Here is a 19,086-nt window from a genome sequence, read left to right on the forward strand (position 1 = left end):
TATATATATTAGGCTTAATATAATGCCTGGATGTTCTTCCTGCACCTGGATTATAAACTGCATGAATAGAATCAGAAGGCTGAGGTTTAATAGCAGGTTGGTAGTATGATTTTTATTTTAACACAAACAGCATGAAATACATGAAGGTCGTGACCTGTCAACATTATACAGAATGACTTTTAATTTAGATTTTTTTTTTTTGCCAATTGTGTGTAATGTTAACTTATCAAAAATAAATAAAGACTTGTACTGGTTTGCTGTTGTTGTTTCTAGCTTGTTCTTTAGCTCTTCAGTCATTAACTGACTAATCAGTGAGGAATGTGGCCTTTAGCCATGCAGCGCACAAAACCTTCAGACTCACTCACACACAGAGTCAAAGGATCCTGAAGTGTTTAACAGGTGACAAACAGCTAGCAGAGAAAGATATTGGGGCAATCTGCTCAGAAGCTAAGAAAATAAAAGAAAAAAAATGTTATGACCGGACCAGAAACTAGTCTAATATTGAAGAAGTAGGAGATTTTTGTCTATATTTATTCTAACTGTTTTAATTTCTTAACAAGTATAACTACAGTATAAAGGGAAAGAAATTAGCAAACAAAAAAATTAGCGTACAATAATGTACGTAGGTATGATCATTCTGACGCAGTGCTGCGAGTGTCCAGTAGATGGAGACAGAGCTCCACATCTGTTATATGAGTCAGATGTGCTGAAGCTTTTATCAAACTAGAGGCTAAAGGTTTGAAAACACTGAAGGGTTCGAGATACTTGACCGATTGATAAACCATTTCTATGGAAATCAGCATATATATATCACAAGATTTTTGCTTTGATTTGGATGTTTCCTGCCACTCTAATAATAACCCTTTGCAGTCATATTTATTTGTTTTTCACAATGCTCAATTAAATTAAATTAAAATAATAAAAAAAAAAGATCTGGAGACTTAATGGCTTTCTGGGTTATGCTTCTTTTACTGTAAGCATGGTTTTGTCTTGGATTTTTCTCCTGAAATTTTCATAAATAATACAGTGAAATAAACAATACTGTAACACTTCATTTGGCTCCATTTGGTTAACTGCATTAGTTAAAGTGATAGTTCATCCAAAAATGAACATTCAGTCGTCATTTACTCAGCCTCAAGTTGTTCTAAACCTGTATGAGTTTTTTTCTTCTGCTGAACACGAAAGGACATTTTTAAAGAATATTTGTAACCAAGAAGTTGCTAGTCCACGTTTACTTTGAAATACACAATGGAAGTCAGTGGAAACCACAGATATTTAGTTACAAATATTCTGCAAAATATCTCCTTTTGTGTTTAGCAGAAGAAAGAAACTCATACAGTTAACCAATGTTAACAAATTTCATTTTGAGATTAACACTTTAACAATGATCGGTATGTCACAAGCATTTGTTCATGTTAATTTCAACATTTACTAATACAATATTAAAATCAAAAATCTGTTAATGTTGCTTAATGGACATGAGCTAACATGAAAGAATAATGAAAAAGTTTATATATTTTAACAAATGTATTTAATCTCATTGCCTTTGCTCATTTCTCTCATTGCAAGTCTTTTTTGTTTTATGGAAAGATGGGCAGCAGTGATGTGGGTTGCATCAAAATGTACTTCAGAAATGAAGAGAAAAGAAGGTGCATGTGAAGCTCTTACAGTAAAGCTCAGCAAAAGCTTTGATCCGAAGCATACACTCCTTTTATCATTGTAAAAGTGTGCAAAGAGTGTTCAGGTTTCATGCAGTCTGCTTCTTGCTGACAAATGCTGTTTTGACAATGGTGAGAAAATTGTTTAACAAAAAGATAAAAGATACAGGATGTCTTCACAAAAGTAAAGGACATGCATGGTTTCTAAATTGAAATTCTCCTCTACCCTCACCTCCTTTTCCCTGCCATTAAACTGGATTGATCAGCAGAGCAGGGCACATCCAATCTGTAAGTGCTTGCGTGACCAGAGCAGCATCTTTCTGCTAAAACATCTCTGTGGAAGTCAAAGGCTCAGCACTTCCACCTTAAATCTTGTCAGGGAAATGCAGCGTTTCAGGGTTTGGAAGTGCTGATGGGGTTCATCCAGTTCCATGGATGTGACCGCTCTATCTCTAACTCCTCCAAAACAATGGCAACTATCTGCTTTTGGAATCCAAAACTAGGATTGATTAGAATTTCAAACTCCATCCATTTGTGGAATGACATTTCGGCTGTGGAATTGTGCATTGAGTTTCTGTGCATTAAGTCAAGGGCAGATCCCTCTATTTTCACATTTTCTGCAAAAACTGTAACTGGCAATTACTCACAGTATCAGTGTTAGCAATGCCAAGTCAAGTCACATTTATTTATGGCACCTCCAAGCTAATATTGAACATTCTCAGAACTTTGGCTAACGTTCTGGCAACATGCTCTCAAAGTTATGAATGTTCTTCCAGTAACTTTGATAGAATGTTCATTCAAGTTGTGGTACAATCCGGTACAATCTTTATAGTACAGTATTCATTAAATATTTTAGATAGACATTCTCTTCTTTTTCTATGTTACTAGTTATTTCAGAACATTAAAAAATTTCCAACAATTAATAAAAAAAAATTTGACTTAATGTTTTCATAACTTAATGAGAAAGCAAAATGTAAGCAAAATGTTAGAATATTATTTTTTTGTTTTTGTTATAAAACATAGATTATTTTAAATCGGCTTCAAACTAATGAACATGAAAATAATATAATTAAATAACTTAATTAAATAACTAATTCAATTTTAGCTATAAGCAGCTCTACAGAAGATTCAATAGTGTCATTATTCAGTTCAGTTACATATAGGTTCAATGTTAATTCAGTTCAGTTCAATAATAATAAAACCAGTTCAACAAAAGGCACTTAAATGTGATAAAAGTGTCTTTCATATACGTAAATGTTAATGTAAAAATTGCGCTGTACTGTAAAAATGATTTTCAAAATAGTTTTTTCAGTCTTTCTATTGCAAATAAAAAAGTCACATTTAATTCAGTATTTTACTTGCCATTGTTTTTCTTTGAAATTATTTGTGAATTTTACAATCAGGAGTGAACATCTTTCAAAGTGAAAAATAGATTAGACAAATAGATGCCTTTTTAAAAAGCCACATGTTTCAGATCTAAAGAAGAAATAATGCACCAAAGTAGGGATAAAAGGAATGAACTTATTAGTACACTGTAAAAAAAAAATATTTATAAACAAATATATAAATAAATTATAATTCTATTTCAAAGTTGCATATTTAATTAAAGGAGTTACTTTTTATGCTTTGTAAATGTTTGTGAAATTTACTAGCAATTTCTGAGCAACTTCTGTTTTTTAAGTAAGTCCTGCAACAACATTTTTCAGTGCAGTCTTGTTTATTAGATAATTCATTATTTGAAACTAAATCTAATCACAACACATCTGTTTTAGCAGTTTGTTTGTGTTTGTGCATAACAAACTCATGCTCTGCTCTAATATATTATTCTTCATCAGCCCATTCAAGCAGTAGCTCGTTACTTTAACGCTTTTACTGCTTTTAACACCATCATAAATAAATGATGTTTTCATTCAGCAAGAATCACTGTGCATTATTGAGCATTTCAGCACAGAGATCAGATGAGACAAGAGCTTGGCAGAATAATAAAAGAATGAACTTGATGAACTTTAGAGTAGTGAGCCATGCCAATCCGCTCTAAACCAGCAATGCAGCACAACTGCTTCAAATAGTCTGATTCTTCAGCGCCTGTCTGAAGGAGTGTGTGGTGTGGTGTGTGTGGACACTCTTGTGTTGTGGGGTGTGGTCTGGGTGCAATGCAGTGCTGGACTGACCCACCTCACAAGTGGGACCACCTCTCCTCATCTGTAACGGCACTTGACAATATCCCACTGAGACAGAGACGGAGAGAGGAGGAAAGCACTGCACATTCTGGGTGTTGCCTTTCAGGTCCTGGATAGAGGGTAAAGGTCAGGTGACAGCGGTGCAGCTACACAGAATGCAGCATTTTTTGCACCAAATGCATGGTAAATAATTCACATGCAACCCAGGGTTGTCTTTGTTTTTACAGGTCACAGTGAAGCAGTAATAATGGAGCGAGTGAGAAAGGTGTCCAGATACAGCCATTGAACGGATATGACAATGAAAGCTGGCACAGATGTGGAGGTTGTTAATCATCTTCCTCAAATGTTCTTACATCTGTGTGTGTGTGTGTGTGTGTGTGTGTGTGTGTGTGTGTGTGTGTCTGTGTGTCGGCCACACACGCATCTGTGGGAGGGTTATATCCACTGCAGTAATGAAGTTACACTCACTCTGTTCTTTGGCAGAAGCGTTAAACACCTCATAAGAGCTCTGCAGCAGGACGGTGGTACAGTTTTACCTCGTCCCATGACATATATCATATGCACAAAGTGCCCCTGTTCATTTTTTCTCTTGTGTGTTTTTTTCACAAAGCTAGCTAGTGGAATAAACAGTAAAATACCCAACCCAACTGGGTACAAGTGGACTATTAAGTTACATATATAATTAAAAAAAATACATAGTAAATTCACGCCTGAATTAGGAAGTTTTAGAGGTAAGCAGCAAGCAGAAAATTTTGGTGTAAATATATATTTATTGTAATTTACTCTAAATTGCAGTTTTACAATCTTTCATCATATTATTATTATACATTTAATATTTATATTTAACCATGTTAGTACCATTTGATCAATTCAGTTTCTCAAAAGAGACCAGGCTCAGATCCAAAAAGTCTAAAAATAATTACTAAATAATTACTATGAAAAAAAATCATTTAAATTCTTATTATTTATAAAAGTAATAATAGTTTATTATATAGTTAGTTATAGTAAGTCGCATTCATTCTACTTCGCTTGTATTATTATTATTATTAAAATCCGGTATAAGCTTAAAAAAAATGCTTTAAAAATTTAACTACGGAAAATGTTTTAGTAGTAATAGTAATAGTATATGTTAAAGTACTAGTTTTTTTTTTGCAAATTTATCTTTGTTTAACTAGTCCCACTGAGAAAAAAAAAAATATGGATTTAACCACAGTTTTACATTCCCAAAGAGAAAACGTTTTCCTTAAAAACTGTTAAGACAAAAAGAGAAATGCACTGAAAACCTGAGCTTCAGAAACATTTATAACCGCTGTGAGTCCTGCATTAGTACAAACAGTAAGGTGCAGATTCAGTGTTATTCGTCATGCTGTCACACCGATAGGGGGCGCTGTATACATTCACACTTCACTACAGATGGACAGCGAGATGCAGAGGACAGACACACTTGTTAACATGATAAAGAAAGATTCTCTTCAAATGCTTCACATACAACATTTTTCAAGGTCTGTTTGAATCCACAGTACATTGATCAGATGTTGTCTCTTGTGATATAGTGTTAGTGACAGTGTTAATAGATCATTGCTGCTGTATAGTGATTTGAGTTTGCATGGGTGAGTGTGAAAAGATCAATATACAATAAAAAATGTTCATATCATGACTACTGAAATAAGAGTTCACTGTGTGAAAACATACTGTAACTTTCAGAATTCAAGGCTTTAACAGATTGTGAAGCAGCTGTTTTAGAAGAATGGGAACTGCAGCACTGTATTTGAAACAAAAAAATAAAGTAAACTTTATAATTCAGTGTGTGTGTGTGTGTGTACGTGTGTGTAAACAATCTGTAACAAATCTGTAAAAGGCAAAAATAAAAGTTTAGCTTTCAATTTGATATTTTGTGGCAACTAGGAAATATTTCCATTTATTCTTTTAACACATTGACTGATGCTTATATCTGAATGTTACAATTTAAAATGAAATGCGCAGTTTGTTATTTATTATATAGATGTATAAAACAAGAGAAAATTCAGATTTGCCTACATTATAGGGAGCACGTTTCCCCTCAAGAATAGTAAAACATGAACTCGCCCACAGTGTTGAACAGCTAACGGTCCTCACGAGGAAAACGGCTCAAAAATGCGCTGATGAAAATTAAACAGATTTATGTGCTAATAAAATCTAGAAACTCAGACACTTTATACGAGTGTTATGGGGCATAATATATCATGAGCTTAAAATAAATAAATAAAAATGCAGAGAAAAACAAATGTTTTCTGTAATATTATCTGTTTTGTCAAAGTTCTGTCACTGTATAGCCTATATTGTGACAGTGACACTCCTGACATCTCCTGTTTTCACTGGAGCGTGTTTGTTCTGTTTTATTATTAATAATAGAGCCCAGTCTTTCTGCAATTGAGTCCTCCTCGCCTCATCCTTCACCCTGACACTGAGGCTCGTAAATGAGACATCGGCCTCACTTTTGCCGTGTGCTGCAGAGGGGCGGAGCTTGTGATTCACACCCAGGGAGAGAAGATGGGAGAGCGCGCGCGTGAGTCTGCAGGAAAAACAGTGCTGTCAGCCAGCGCGAGCGAGATGCTGCTGACGCCCATGTGAAGACTTCCGTTGGGCTTGAGTGAGAAATGCAATTCTCAAATCACCGAACATCCCAAACAGTCGTGCATATACGTCTTTACCTTAACGAACACCTAGCGAGCAAACCAAAAAGAGACGGAAATAATGCAAGCATATATCTAGTGTCAGTATGCGTATGTGTTTCTGTTCCAGAACACACAAACACACGAGCGCTTATCTTGTAGTACTATCTGTCTTACATTCTCGTTTGTTAGCTCCGGTAATCGAGCTGTGTTGTGTCTCTGGCGCTGACTCAGCATCTCTGCAGCCCGCTGTTGGCTCGTAGCCTGTGCTGAAGCATCCCAAAAGCATGACTGTGCAATTTTATAAATGGTAAAAAGCAACTTTGTTGGGCCTTACAATTACATTCGAGCGTCTAGTGTTCCACTGCGGCAGGCGATTCCCTATCACGAAATCAACAGGACATGAAACGGATAAGATTGCTACTAGAGATGATGCACAACATATTATACATATTCTATAATATTATAGGCAATTCTATTTATTCTGTCTATTTAAGCTCTTTTAAGCACTTTTGTAAAGCACTTTTTAATGCTTATTATGCATGTAACTGAATAATAAGCTGCATATCAATTCAGACACTATAAGGAATAGGCTATTTGTACTTAAAAAGTTATTAATGCATGCTTATTTATTTATACATACTGTAAAATGTTGCTGCAATTAGTTATAGCAACTTAACATTTGTTGACATAACTTAAATATCCATCTTAACTTAACAAAACTAGATGTATATATATATATATTTTTTTTTTTTTTTTTTTACATTTATGGCTCCATTACCAAAGAACATAAATATGGATGTGAGCATCACTGTTGCATTATTGAACCTTCCTCACAACAGAGGTCAAATCCCCAATGCATCAGCTCATGCTGACGCTGATTGCCTGCTTTGTCTTGGCATGTGCACAGATTCAAGAGTGCCAGTGCCAAGTAAAACAAAAGGTCTTTAGTAATAAGTTAAAGATGTAAATTTTTTAATATAAATAAATAACAGGTTATAAATATTACTGTACATTGCTTTTTATCAAACTCTTGTAAAAACCTTTTGGTCTGTCTTTAATGGTATTTTAACCTTGATGAACTGCAGTATATACTGGCATTTATTAATCAGTATATTCATATAAGCTATTTTAAAGAAAATTTGCATAATTCTTGTATATTTGTGCATTCAGTATTATGACTGCACAATAATCCTGAATACATGGAATATTTGTACTTAAAAAAAATATTTGTCACTCATTAATTTTTAAACTAAAAACTGAAACATTTCTTAAAAACTGTGATCAGATAAAGCATCTAAAATTACATATCATATATAAAAAAAAAGTTTCATGGGTAAGGTTTTTTTTTTTTTTTTTTTTTTTTTGTGTAGTTCAGCCTGTGATAAGTATCTGTTATATTTTGTTCTATCACTGTAGAAATTGCATTTTATTTGTATTGCCCTGCACGTGCCATAAACCTGACTTTGCTTATGTTTTCATGCATAAAAATAATAAAGATATCTATAATGAATCCAAAGCAAAATTCATGTTTATTGGCAAAGAAAGTTTGCACAAGGAATTAAATTTTGTGGTTTGCTCTAAATGACAGAATCGGGCTAAAGGCAAAATATATGTATTTCTTTTCATTGAATATTGATGGAGCAAATAAATTATTTTTTACTCAAAACAGCATTTTAAAATAATTTAAGAGAATGTTTCTTGAGCAGCATATCAGAATGATTTTAAAGGATCATGTGACAGTGAAGACTGGAGTAATGATGCTGAAAATTCAGCTTTGCATCACAGGAAATACTTATATATTCAAATAGAAAACAGTTCTTTTATTTCACAATATTACTTCCAACTTCCAAAACCTTATAAAATCGTAATGCAAACGTTCGACATAATAATACACGTGCTTAATCTTGAGTGCAACTTTTATGATCATATAAAGGCTAGAGCTGCAATAGGATAAGTGATTTATCAAGTGAAAAAATTAAATGCAGCAAGTGCACTAAACAAACACGTGATGCATGAGAATGCACTGCACCTTTTGAACAATTTTTAAAGATTTCGACTATTTGGGGGCATTTGGGTGAATTGCTGAACATCCAAACGACCCAAAGTCCTCCTTCAGTCTTCATCGATTTTCCAAAGGGGGGTGCTGCTCCTGCCTCGCTGACTAAGTAAGCCGGCGTATAAATACAGCAGGAAAAACGCAGCAATGCCCACACCACCCATTCACCATAGACATGATAGGGACCCGCAGAAGAGCACTGGAAACACGGACTATCCGGCCGCAGTCCTCCAATATGCGCTCCTGGACTAAAAGCAGTCCTCTGCCTTTCAAAAGATCCACAAATGTGGCCGCATCAAGGGTTGCGTTCAGCCACGCCGTGCTCCCGTCTCCGGAAGGGTTCGAGTTGAGCGCGGCGCTCAGTGGAGATCCGGTGCGCAGTAACGAGAAGGAGCAGCTCCAGGGGCTCAACGACCGCTTCGCCAGCTACATTGACAAGGTTCGCTTCCTCGAGGAGCAAAACAAGCAGCTGGAGGCTGAGATCCAAGCGCTAAAGCAGCAGAACTTGTCACAGTCCCTGCAAAGCGACGCGTACGACCGCGAGCTCCAAGACCTGCGCAGCGCCCTGGAGCAGCTCCACAAGGAGAAGGCGCAGATGCTGCTCGACACAGACCACATGGATGAGGATCTGCAGCGGCTCCGAGAGCGCTACGAAGATGAAGCCAGGCTCCGAGAGCACATCGAGTCTGCGATCCGGGGAATGAAGAAAGACAAAGACGGCTCGCATCTGATGAAACTGGAGCTGGAAAGGAAAGTTCAGGCGCTCGTGGAAGAAATGGACTTCTTGCGGCAGAACCACGAGGAGGAGATCAGCGAGCTTCTGGCTCAGCTTCAAGCCGCGCAGGTGCCGGTGATGGAGATGAGGGACCTCCAGACGACCGACATCACCTCTGCGCTCCGGGAGATCCGCGCGCAGCTGGACGGGCTCTCCTCCAAGAACCTCCAGCAGGCTGAAGACGTGTTCAAGTGCCGCTACGCCATGCTGACGAACGCCGCGGTTCACAACAAGGATGCTATAAAGTCCATACGGGACGAGATCGCAGACTACCGGCGTCAGATCCAAGCCAAGAACATTGAACTGGAGGCTCTGCGTGGCACCAAAGATTCATTGGAAAGACAGCTGAATGATGTCGAAGACCGCCACAACAACGACGTTGCTAGTTATCAGGTCAGTTTATAAAAAAAGTGAATACATAAGTTTAAGTTAAAAATATTAACTGTATAAATATTAAACTAATGAATAAATGAAATAAAATATATAATTATAATGTATTTATGCATAGTTTTATTAAAATAAAAAATAATAATTAATCATTAAATAAATATATTTAAATTCTAAATCATTCAAATGTGCTCTTTGTTTAATTATTTTTATGATTAAATCCTGCACTAGTAGTTATAGTATAAGTATGAACACTGTGCAGTTGCGCGTTGCGCAAGCAGCTTGAAATAATGATTTCCGACGCGTTTATGCATTTTTCATGATATGAGGATAATGTTTTGTTCTTAGGGTGTATTTAAAGGCACATGGCTTTCTGTAAAATATAGAATGGCCCAAAAATGCTGCATACGAGGTTTTGAAACGCAGCCATTATTTCACAGGTGGTTTGCGCACTGCGTGCGTGATCATGCGTAACGAGCAGTGCGCATAAATCCGTTTTAACCAGCGCTGCAGGATTTCACTTCAATTGCCCGCTGGGTTCATTTGAGCCAGATCAGTCATAATTTATTAAACAAGTCATAAAACGGATGTAGGGTGCTACATTGGATACAAAGAAAGCATTTACACCCAAAATGAGAACTTTTAGAAATGTGGTTATTAAAAATGGTTTAACAAAAATGTACAGATTATTTTAGTCATGAATGAAGTTAACTGCATCTGCTTCAACAGGAAATGATTCACCAACTGGAAAATGATCTGAAGGGAACAAAATGGGAAATGACTCGTCATCTTCGAGAATACCAGGATCTGCTTAATGTCAAGATGGCACTGGATGCTGAAATAGCAGCTTACAGGTAGAGTTGTGCACCTTGTTGTTTTGTTGCATGTCATTCATTTAATTAATGACAATTTTCTCACTCAAATGCAGGAAACTGCTGGAGGGTGAGGAGACGCGCTTCCATGCGGTCTCTGGGAGTATTCCAAGCCCTGCTTTTGCTTACAGCCAGCCTAAAATCTCGAAAGTCAAACATAAAATAGTGGAGGAGATCATTGAGGAGACCAAAGGAGAGAGCGACCTCGATGTTGATCTGGCAGAGGTGGCTAAAGAAGTGGCGGAAGAAGCTGGTGAGGGTGAAGAGGAGGAAAAGGAGGAAGAGCTTGTCACCGCCAGTGAGGCCAAAGTGAGTTCTGCTGCTCCTGAGGCTGAAGAAGAGGAAGAGGCAGAAGGAGGAGAAGAGGAAGAAGCACCAGAAGAGGGAGAAGCTGCTGAGGAGGAAGAGAAAGAAGAGGAAGCAGAAGAAGGTGAGGAGGAAGAGAAAGAAGAGGAAGCAGAAGAAGGTGAGGAGGAAGAGAAAGAAGAGGAAGCAGAAGAAGGTGAGGAGGAAGAGAAAGAAGAGGAAGCGGAAGAAGGTGAGGAGGAAGAGGAGCAACAAGTGGAAGTGATTGAGGAGACAGAACTGTGCGGTGATAAATCTCCAACAGGAAGTGAAGGAAAGAAAGAGGAGGAGGAGGAGGGTGGTGAAGAACAAGAGGCAGAAAGTAAAGAAGAAACCAAAGAGGAGGAGGAGAAAGAAGAAGCTGAGGAAAAAGATGATGAAAAAGAGGAGACCAAATCCGAAGGAGATGAAGAGAAGAAAGACGAATCTGGAGGAGAGGAAACGAAGGCTGATTCAGAGAAGAGTGACAAAAAAAGTGATTCAGAAGAAGAGCAGAAGAAATCACCAGAAAAGGAGAAACCAGAAAGCCAAGTAGAAAAACAGCGGCAAGAAAAAGAAGAAGTTGTTCCCAACGGAGACCAGACGAGCCCGGCCAAAGAAGAAGCCAGTCCGAAAGAAGAGCTCCAAACCAGAACAGTGGAAACCATCACCAATGGAGACAAGGAGAGCAAACCTGACACAGAGAAAGAGAAGAAACCCGAGGAAGAGTCTCAGGAGAAAAAGAAAGTCACCAAAAAAGAGGAGAAAGTCAGTCCCCAAGCAAAGAAGGAAATCAAAGGAAAAGACTGATGGAAATTACTTGTGGACAGGGAATTAGATTTAATCAATTGTTAGAAATAATTCTATTTGATGCAAATGTCATTTGATGCAGCTAGCATAATAATTGCATGCCTGTTAATGATTGACTTGCATGTGTGGTCTGGAGGGATGTACTGAGCCATGCTGAGCCCACGCGTCTGAAACAGTAACTATAGTGCGTTTGAATTCAAGTACAAGTACATTTATGCTGCTAATGACTTTAACGATGAGAGAAGTACTTCAGCGGTGGTTTGGCAACAATGGTGCTACAATATCATGATTCGCAGGTGCACTTTGAGCTGAATCTCCATTTCATTATTTCAAATGATATGTCTTTCTAATATACTTCTTGCCTTAAGATATAATGCACTGACTCAATGATAAGACTCGGTTTGCTAACATGAAACACAACAGCTGTTAACAATAATACTGTGAAAGCTAAAGGTGCTGCTCTTTGCAATATCACCACAATCAATAAAAGCTCAAGTCCATACAATACTCCTAGTGTGTATGAATTTATACTGTGCTGTTTCGAAATTTGGGGTCGATTTTTGTAAAGTTTTTGAGCTATGCCTCTTATGCTCATCAAGGCTGAATTTATTTAACTACAAATACAGTAAAATGCAGTTTAAAGTCAATGTTTAAATTTAAAAATATATTTTAAAATGTAATTTATTCCTGTGATACAAAGCTGAATTTTCAGCATCATTCCTCTTGTCTTCAGTGTCACATGATTCTTACAGTTATAACTAAAACCATTACAAAAACAATACCATTTCTTGAAATAAAATAAATGTTAACAGAAAAAAAAAATTAAATACAAAAAATATATGTATATTTTATTTCAGCTATTGCCAAGGCAGCATTTCTTATTTATTCATTTATTTATTTTAATTTTTTTGTCTAACCAATAAATAAAAAAAATTAAAAACTATACAGATATTCATTGAAAAAAAACTAATGAATGCCATTCACTTCCAGATTTTTTTTATTAAATAAAACTGTAAAAAAAAGCATTAATTTTAATTGAAATTTGTAACATTATAAATGTCTTAATTGTCACGTGTTATCAATTGAATGCATCCTCGCTGAATAAAAGTATTAATTTCACTGAATAAAAAAACAAATAGCACAAAGAATATCACAAAAATCAACATAATTTCCTCTTGAAAAGTTCATGTCTTAATCCTTAACATTTATATTGTATCACACAAAGTTACCTGCAACCCACAATTCACAATATTGCATGTCTTTCATAAAATGCTTCAGGAATAATAAAAATATTAAGATTACAGTTTTCTTTAAAAAAGATTATGTTTACATTAGAAGATAAAGGCCTTTATATGTAAACTAAGATTAACAGTTGGCAATAAAACCTTCCTTTTTTCTATATTGTCAAATGCAAAGAATGACAGCTAGACTAAAAAGGTGAATCATGACTAATTTCACAAATATTTCATTACAGCATGGACATTAATCACATTTTTCTTCTCAAACGAGATCACTCTCTATCCCTCTCCATTACTGTTACTAGACCATAGCTCTCAATTAGGATAATGGAGAACATGTGCTGCAATGGCTTATTAGCTTGAGGCAAGAGCTCTGGATCATCAGGTAACTGAATTTGTCGCTGAGGGGGCAGTAATTGGATTTGCAAGCTTAAAATCACTAATTCTGCAATGCAAGCGTTAAATCAATACAGATTTGTGCTGATCACCGGGTCTGGCTTGGGATCACAACTGGGGTTACTGCACTTGGCTGACACTTATAGTGCACAATGGTGATAGCTCATGGTTGAACTGTAATAGGGTCGTTCAGACTTACAACTTTCAGGGGAATGGGGGGATCAAAATCTGTGCTTTCTGTGGATTCTGCTCTGTGCTGTTGTTCAAGTGCTCAAAATTGTCACATGGCACCACTCTATCACTCCAACAGAGCTCTGAGGTTTCTTGCATTATATTGATTGCAGCTGTCATGAATAAATAATCAATGCACAGGGCTGTACTGGAGTTGATGGCTGCATACTAGCAGTATATATATTGTGTGCAGTATATGCACATTTTCTGAATGCATTAAATTCATGTATTACCTCAAATGCACATCAAACAACAGAGTACACTGTGTGGGATACCGTATCCCACAATGCATTGTGCTCAACCTTTCATTTCCGCAATTATGAATGAACCGATTTTTCTGAATTTGCTGTAATAGTTCCATCCAAGATGTAGATGAGTTTGTTTCTTCATTCGAACATTTTTGGAGAAATTTAGCATTGCATCACTTGCTCACCAGTAATCCATCGCCTTCTGGCCAAATACCAGTCCATAATCTACAATAACACATCCTCCAGTGAAAAACCCCATCCCCTGTTGTCCTTTCACATCAAAATCCAGAATTTCTGTCCTGATTCAAACAAAATGGCTTTTTCACTGGAGAAAGCAATATAATGGAGAGAGGAACACCTTAACCATGGATTTGTTTTATTGCAACTCTTCCATTCACAAGATGTTAATTGATGGACTGGAGTTTTGTGGATTATTGTGATGTTTTATCATCTGTCTGGACTCTCATTCTGACGGCACCCATTCACCACAGAGCATCCATTGGTGAGCAAGTAATGCTACATTTCTCCAAACCTGTTCAGATGAAGAAACAAACTCATCTACATCTTGGATGGCCTGAGGGTGAGTACATTTTAGCAAATTTTCAAGTTTTGGTGACTTATTCCTTTAATCAATGAGCTTCGACCTTACACACAATTTGACAAAAATACAAAGTAACCATCTTCTAAGATAAAAACTAGACGCTACTCAATGAATTATGCTGCATGCCACATAACTACATTTGTTTTATGTCACATAATACCGTAGCATACAGTTTAGACTGCACAGTTAGCATAAGCAGAAAAACAACAACAACAACTCAGTATGCACCAAGTTAAGGAGGTGTCAAGTTTTTATTGCAATGAGCCTTTCTTTGAGGATCTGGTCTAAGGCATTTTGAATACTAAGCACACTTGTGTTATCATAGGCAGTTGATAGTGTGATTAATGCTGAAGGCATACTGACACAATGCTCAATGAAAATTATTTGCATTCAATAAATAACATGACAATCAAACCAACGCAAGCAACCTGCAATCACAACTTTCCTGCCAAGCGCAAGTGTAAAGCATCTGTTCATGTATAAGCTACTCTGGCTTTGGCCGATCTCTGCGGTTGCATTCATTATTATCGTTTGTGTACATTATGGTTTGCTTTTAATTTGAACTGAAAATAACATTGAGTAGCAGGACACAGTGAAGTTGTCATTGAGATGTCTGCATACGTGAGATAAATGCACGAGGTTTGATCACCTCCAGATAGCACCAGGGGTTTCAGTCCGATGTGTTTACTTCTCTTTTGGCTTGACTTTCTCATCTTTACTCTCTTTCTCCTCTCCTCCTTTCTTTTGCTCATCTTCTTTTCCAGCATCATCCTTCTCTTCTTTAACTTCACCTTCTTCTTGATCACCTTCTTCACCGTCTCCTCCTTCTTCTTCCTCTGCCTCTTCTCCTCCTTCTTCTTCCTCTGCTTCTTTTCCTTCTTCCTCTTCCTGTTCTCCTTCATCCTCACCTTCGTCCTCTCCTCCCTCTTCACCTGTAAAAGAGACAGTGCTACAAAAATTATATTTAGTATTTTGGTGACATTATGTTAAAAACCATAAAAATCTAGTTAGAATCAACTTTTCTCACTTAAATAAAGAGAAACATAAAAAAACACAGAAGAGAAAAAATTAATGAAAATGTTTTTGTTGCATTAATTGAATATGTATAATTAAATATACATATGCACCAATATGCAATAATAAATTAACAGCAATTAACTGTACACGATATATAAACAAATGATTTTCACCCTCTTCTTCTTCCTCCTCCTCCTTCTCACGCTCTTCCTCCTCCTCTTCCTCCTCTGGACTTGCCCCAGCCTCCTGCGCCTTGCTGGCTTCAATGATTTCATCTGGTGTGGCAGAGTAGCTCATCAGTCTGCTTCCCAGAAGGTAGGGGGCGCCAGAGGACAGACTGGACTGAACAGAGAACACAGGACGACCGAAAGAAGGAGTGGCGGCGATGGAGGGAGAAAACACACTGGAGATACCGCCAATACCGCCCACGTTGAAGCGTGTTTCTTCTCCTTCTAGAAGCTTCCTGTTAGAATGTAAATGAACTTTATATTTAAGGATGTAAAGAAATACATGGGTTTAGGGTTGATCAAATGTAATAAATGTAAAACCCTTAGTGATTGACCAGTTTTCAGATTTTTGTATTGCCTTGGTCATATAGGCTATACATCTCAATTGCAAAAAAATGTTAGACTACATAATAGATGTTACTAACCTGTAAGCAGCTATCTCAATGTCCAAGGCCATTTTCACATTGAGAAGGTCCTGATATTCTTTGAGGTAATGGGCCATTTCACTCTTCATGGTCCTTAGCTCATTCTCTATGTCACCGATGGTATCCTGTCCAGACAGAAAGTATTTAAAGACAAAAGTTTAGATTTTTGTATAGAACAGTGCAGATGTAGTGAAGTATTGCAGTATTAAGTCTTCCTGTAGCTGAAACCGTAGAGCATAACACTAAAAGTGCCACAAAAATGAAAACATGAACTAATCAAACGTATACTTTGAATGCAATGTAAGCCACTTTAGATATAAGCATCTGCCAAATGTGTATTGTTCATGTAGTTATCTTTCTAACCTGTAGGGCGGCGATCTCTGCACTCTGTCTCTCCTCGACCTCTTGCAGTTGTTGCTCAAGTGCTTGGTTCAAGCCCTGGCATGCTTCGATCTCCAGGTCTCGCTCTTTTAGCAGGCGACGGTACTCCCCAGCCTCGTCTTTAGCGGTGCGGATGTTCTCCGTGTGTTTGGCCGTGTCACCCGCCATGCTGCTCACCTTTCCATGGAACCACTGCTCCGCGGCCTGGATGTTCTGCTGCGCCATGCGCTCATACTGACCTCGGATATCTCGGAGAGCTACAGAGAGGTCCGGTTTGGCCACTTCCATCTCAACAGACATCTGGGCGCTGTATTGCACCTGGGTTTGGAGTTCGCTGATTTCGCTTTCGTGGAGCTTCTTGAGGAAAGCCAGCTCATCCAGTAGAGTATCAGCCCTTTTGTCGAGCTCAGCGCAGGCCAACGCTGCATCATCTGCCCCCATCCTGGCATCCATCATCTTTCTTTCGGCTTCCTCACGGGCCAGGACTTCTTCTTCGTAGCGACTCTGCAAGGCCTTGAGCGCCTCTTCCAGTTGGTCCCGCCTTTCTTGAGCCACTTGGTGCTCCCTACGGGCCTCGTCTACCGCTGCACGGAGTTCCCTCGCCTCTTGCTCATACAGCCCCCTGAGACGGGAGGGTTCGCAGTGCCTCTGGCGCAACAAGAGCAGCTCTGCTTCCAGGGCACGGTTCTGGAGCTCCAGGCCATGGACGTGCTCAATGAAGCCGGCAAAGCGGTCATTAAGGTCCTGAAGTTGAGCCCTCTCCTGCGTCCGCACTGTTTTGAACTCTGAGCTCAGCTGTGAGGCCTGGCTCAGTTCCAGATCTGGTGATGCAGCAGAACGCTGTAGACCTGCTGAAGAGGACAGTAATGAAGCACGGGACGGAGATGAATATGTCGAATAGACAGAGCGAGAGCGACTACTTCCTTCACTGAAAGGCGTCCTGCTGTGCATCATCACCCTCCTCCGCTGCACAGATGGGAGATAGGGGTTGTAACTCAAGGAGCTCATGTTTGTCGAAGAGAGAAGAGAGCAGAGATGGTTTCCGCAGTGCTGCTGCTGATGCTGTGGAGAGAGGTCTGTGAGGATGCAGCACCACTGGCAGGGCTTTTATAGCAGCCAGCGAGACTGACGCAGAGCTTTTTACTGACAGCATAAATCGATTACCTTCAGTTCGGGCTGGGTTGGGATCTTGGGGAGTGGAGGGGCAAATTACAGAAATGGACCGGCAATACGAGAACAAGAATGTGAGCACAGCAAAAAGGATAATGAGGACAAAGATCCTGAGCTTGAAAAACAGTTCAGATGCAGCAGACAGAAGACAAAGCTGATGTTTAAAAACAAGTTTATTGAATATTTGTATTGTCTAAGCTCAATCTGACCAGAAACAAATTCAAGTGTTATTAAATCATGAAATTTGCTTTTTAAATCCCACAAGACCTTGAATGACAACAAATTATATTTTACTGTGCACAAATTAATGAAGCCAAAAATTATATATATATATATATATATATATATATATATATATATATATATATATATATATATATATATATATATATATATATTGTTTTCTTTAAATTAAAAAAAAAAAACTTACTGGCCCTAAACGTCTGAACTGTGATAGATGCATGTCTGTAAAATATATTTTTCTAAAATTTTATTTTTTTATTTTTTTTGCCACTGTCACTCAATCATATAGATTTACCGACCTTACAATCTGAACATACAAGTTTATATAATATAAACTTTCTATTAAATATTATTTGCTGAAAATTAGCATTGCAGGTTCAGTAAAATAGATAAAGTAAAATAAATAAAGCGTTCCTACAGTTTCGTAATTACTAGTTATTTTTGGTAATAATAGGTTTTTCACTCCTGAAAGAAACACTGAACCATAAACTGCAAACCCAGCGAGTGGTTCGGTGATGAATGTATATATGTTTGTGAGTGTGTGGGTCAGAAATTTTGTAGAAGGACACAGTGCCGGGGCCAGCCTGTCCAGAGGGTTTGACAGGAAATGTGCATATGTTTTGTTGTTGTTGTGCCAGGCTCTATATCCATCAGGAGTACAGAAAAGACTGCAGGACATATCATTCCACCCAAATTAATATTTGATGACTAAATTGAATTTCTGTACTGTTCACTGTACAAATTAGATATGCTTCAAAGTTTATTCAGTTAAGAGCACTGAGTGATTATATCCTTTTCTTTTCTTGTCTGATTAAAGTGCCACAATTATGCCATTTTTAATATTGCCTTTCATGCATTGTATAATATAGCTGTATCTGAATGTAAACGATCTGCAAAGTTTATATGATATATATATATATATATATATATATATATATATATATATATATATATATATATAGATAGATAGATATATAGATATATAGATAGATATATATATAGGTCATAAACTGCGTATCTGTGGTCTTCTCAGTGTAAGATATATCTGATGAAATTTTCACTGAAATGCTTAATCTCGTTTTTCTCGCCATATCCTCACATTTTCGGGTTTGTGTCTGTAGGCCTACTTTTCACTCCTTTTTAACATCTGATTCATATTAACAATGTTTACTGGAATGTTTCTAAAGCAGCTA

The 19,086-nt window shown here is 37.6% G+C and overlaps 2 protein-coding genes across 2 annotated transcripts; one reads left to right on the forward strand and one right to left on the reverse strand.

Moving 5' to 3' along the window:
• The first annotated feature begins 7,284 nt into the window (after positions 1-7,284).
• LOC113097018 (neurofilament medium polypeptide-like) lies at positions 7,285-12,211 on the forward strand. The gene is made up of 4 exons (XM_026262250.1): positions 7,285-7,420; positions 8,680-9,716; positions 10,440-10,564; positions 10,639-12,211. The coding sequence occupies exons 1-4, from the start codon at positions 7,285-7,287 to the stop codon at positions 11,714-11,716; spliced, it is 2,376 nt and encodes a 791-aa protein (XP_026118035.1). The 3' UTR covers positions 11,717-12,211.
• A 2,488-nt stretch (positions 12,212-14,699) lies between these two features.
• Positions 14,700-17,853, reverse strand: LOC113097025 (neurofilament light polypeptide-like). Its single transcript, XM_026262259.1, has 4 exons — positions 16,463-17,853; positions 16,100-16,224; positions 15,621-15,910; positions 14,700-15,362 (listed from the first exon to the last, which is right to left on the reverse strand). Exons 1-4 carry the CDS (start codon positions 17,486-17,488, stop codon positions 15,115-15,117), a joined length of 1,689 nt encoding a protein of 562 aa, XP_026118044.1. The 5' UTR covers positions 17,489-17,853; the 3' UTR covers positions 14,700-15,114.
• Between the last annotated feature and the right edge of the window lie 1,233 nt (positions 17,854-19,086).

Source organism: Carassius auratus, unplaced genomic scaffold, assembly GCF_003368295.1.
Source record: "Carassius auratus strain Wakin unplaced genomic scaffold, ASM336829v1 scaf_tig00216070, whole genome shotgun sequence".
Lineage (NCBI taxonomy): Eukaryota > Metazoa > Chordata > Actinopteri > Cypriniformes > Cyprinidae > Carassius > Carassius auratus.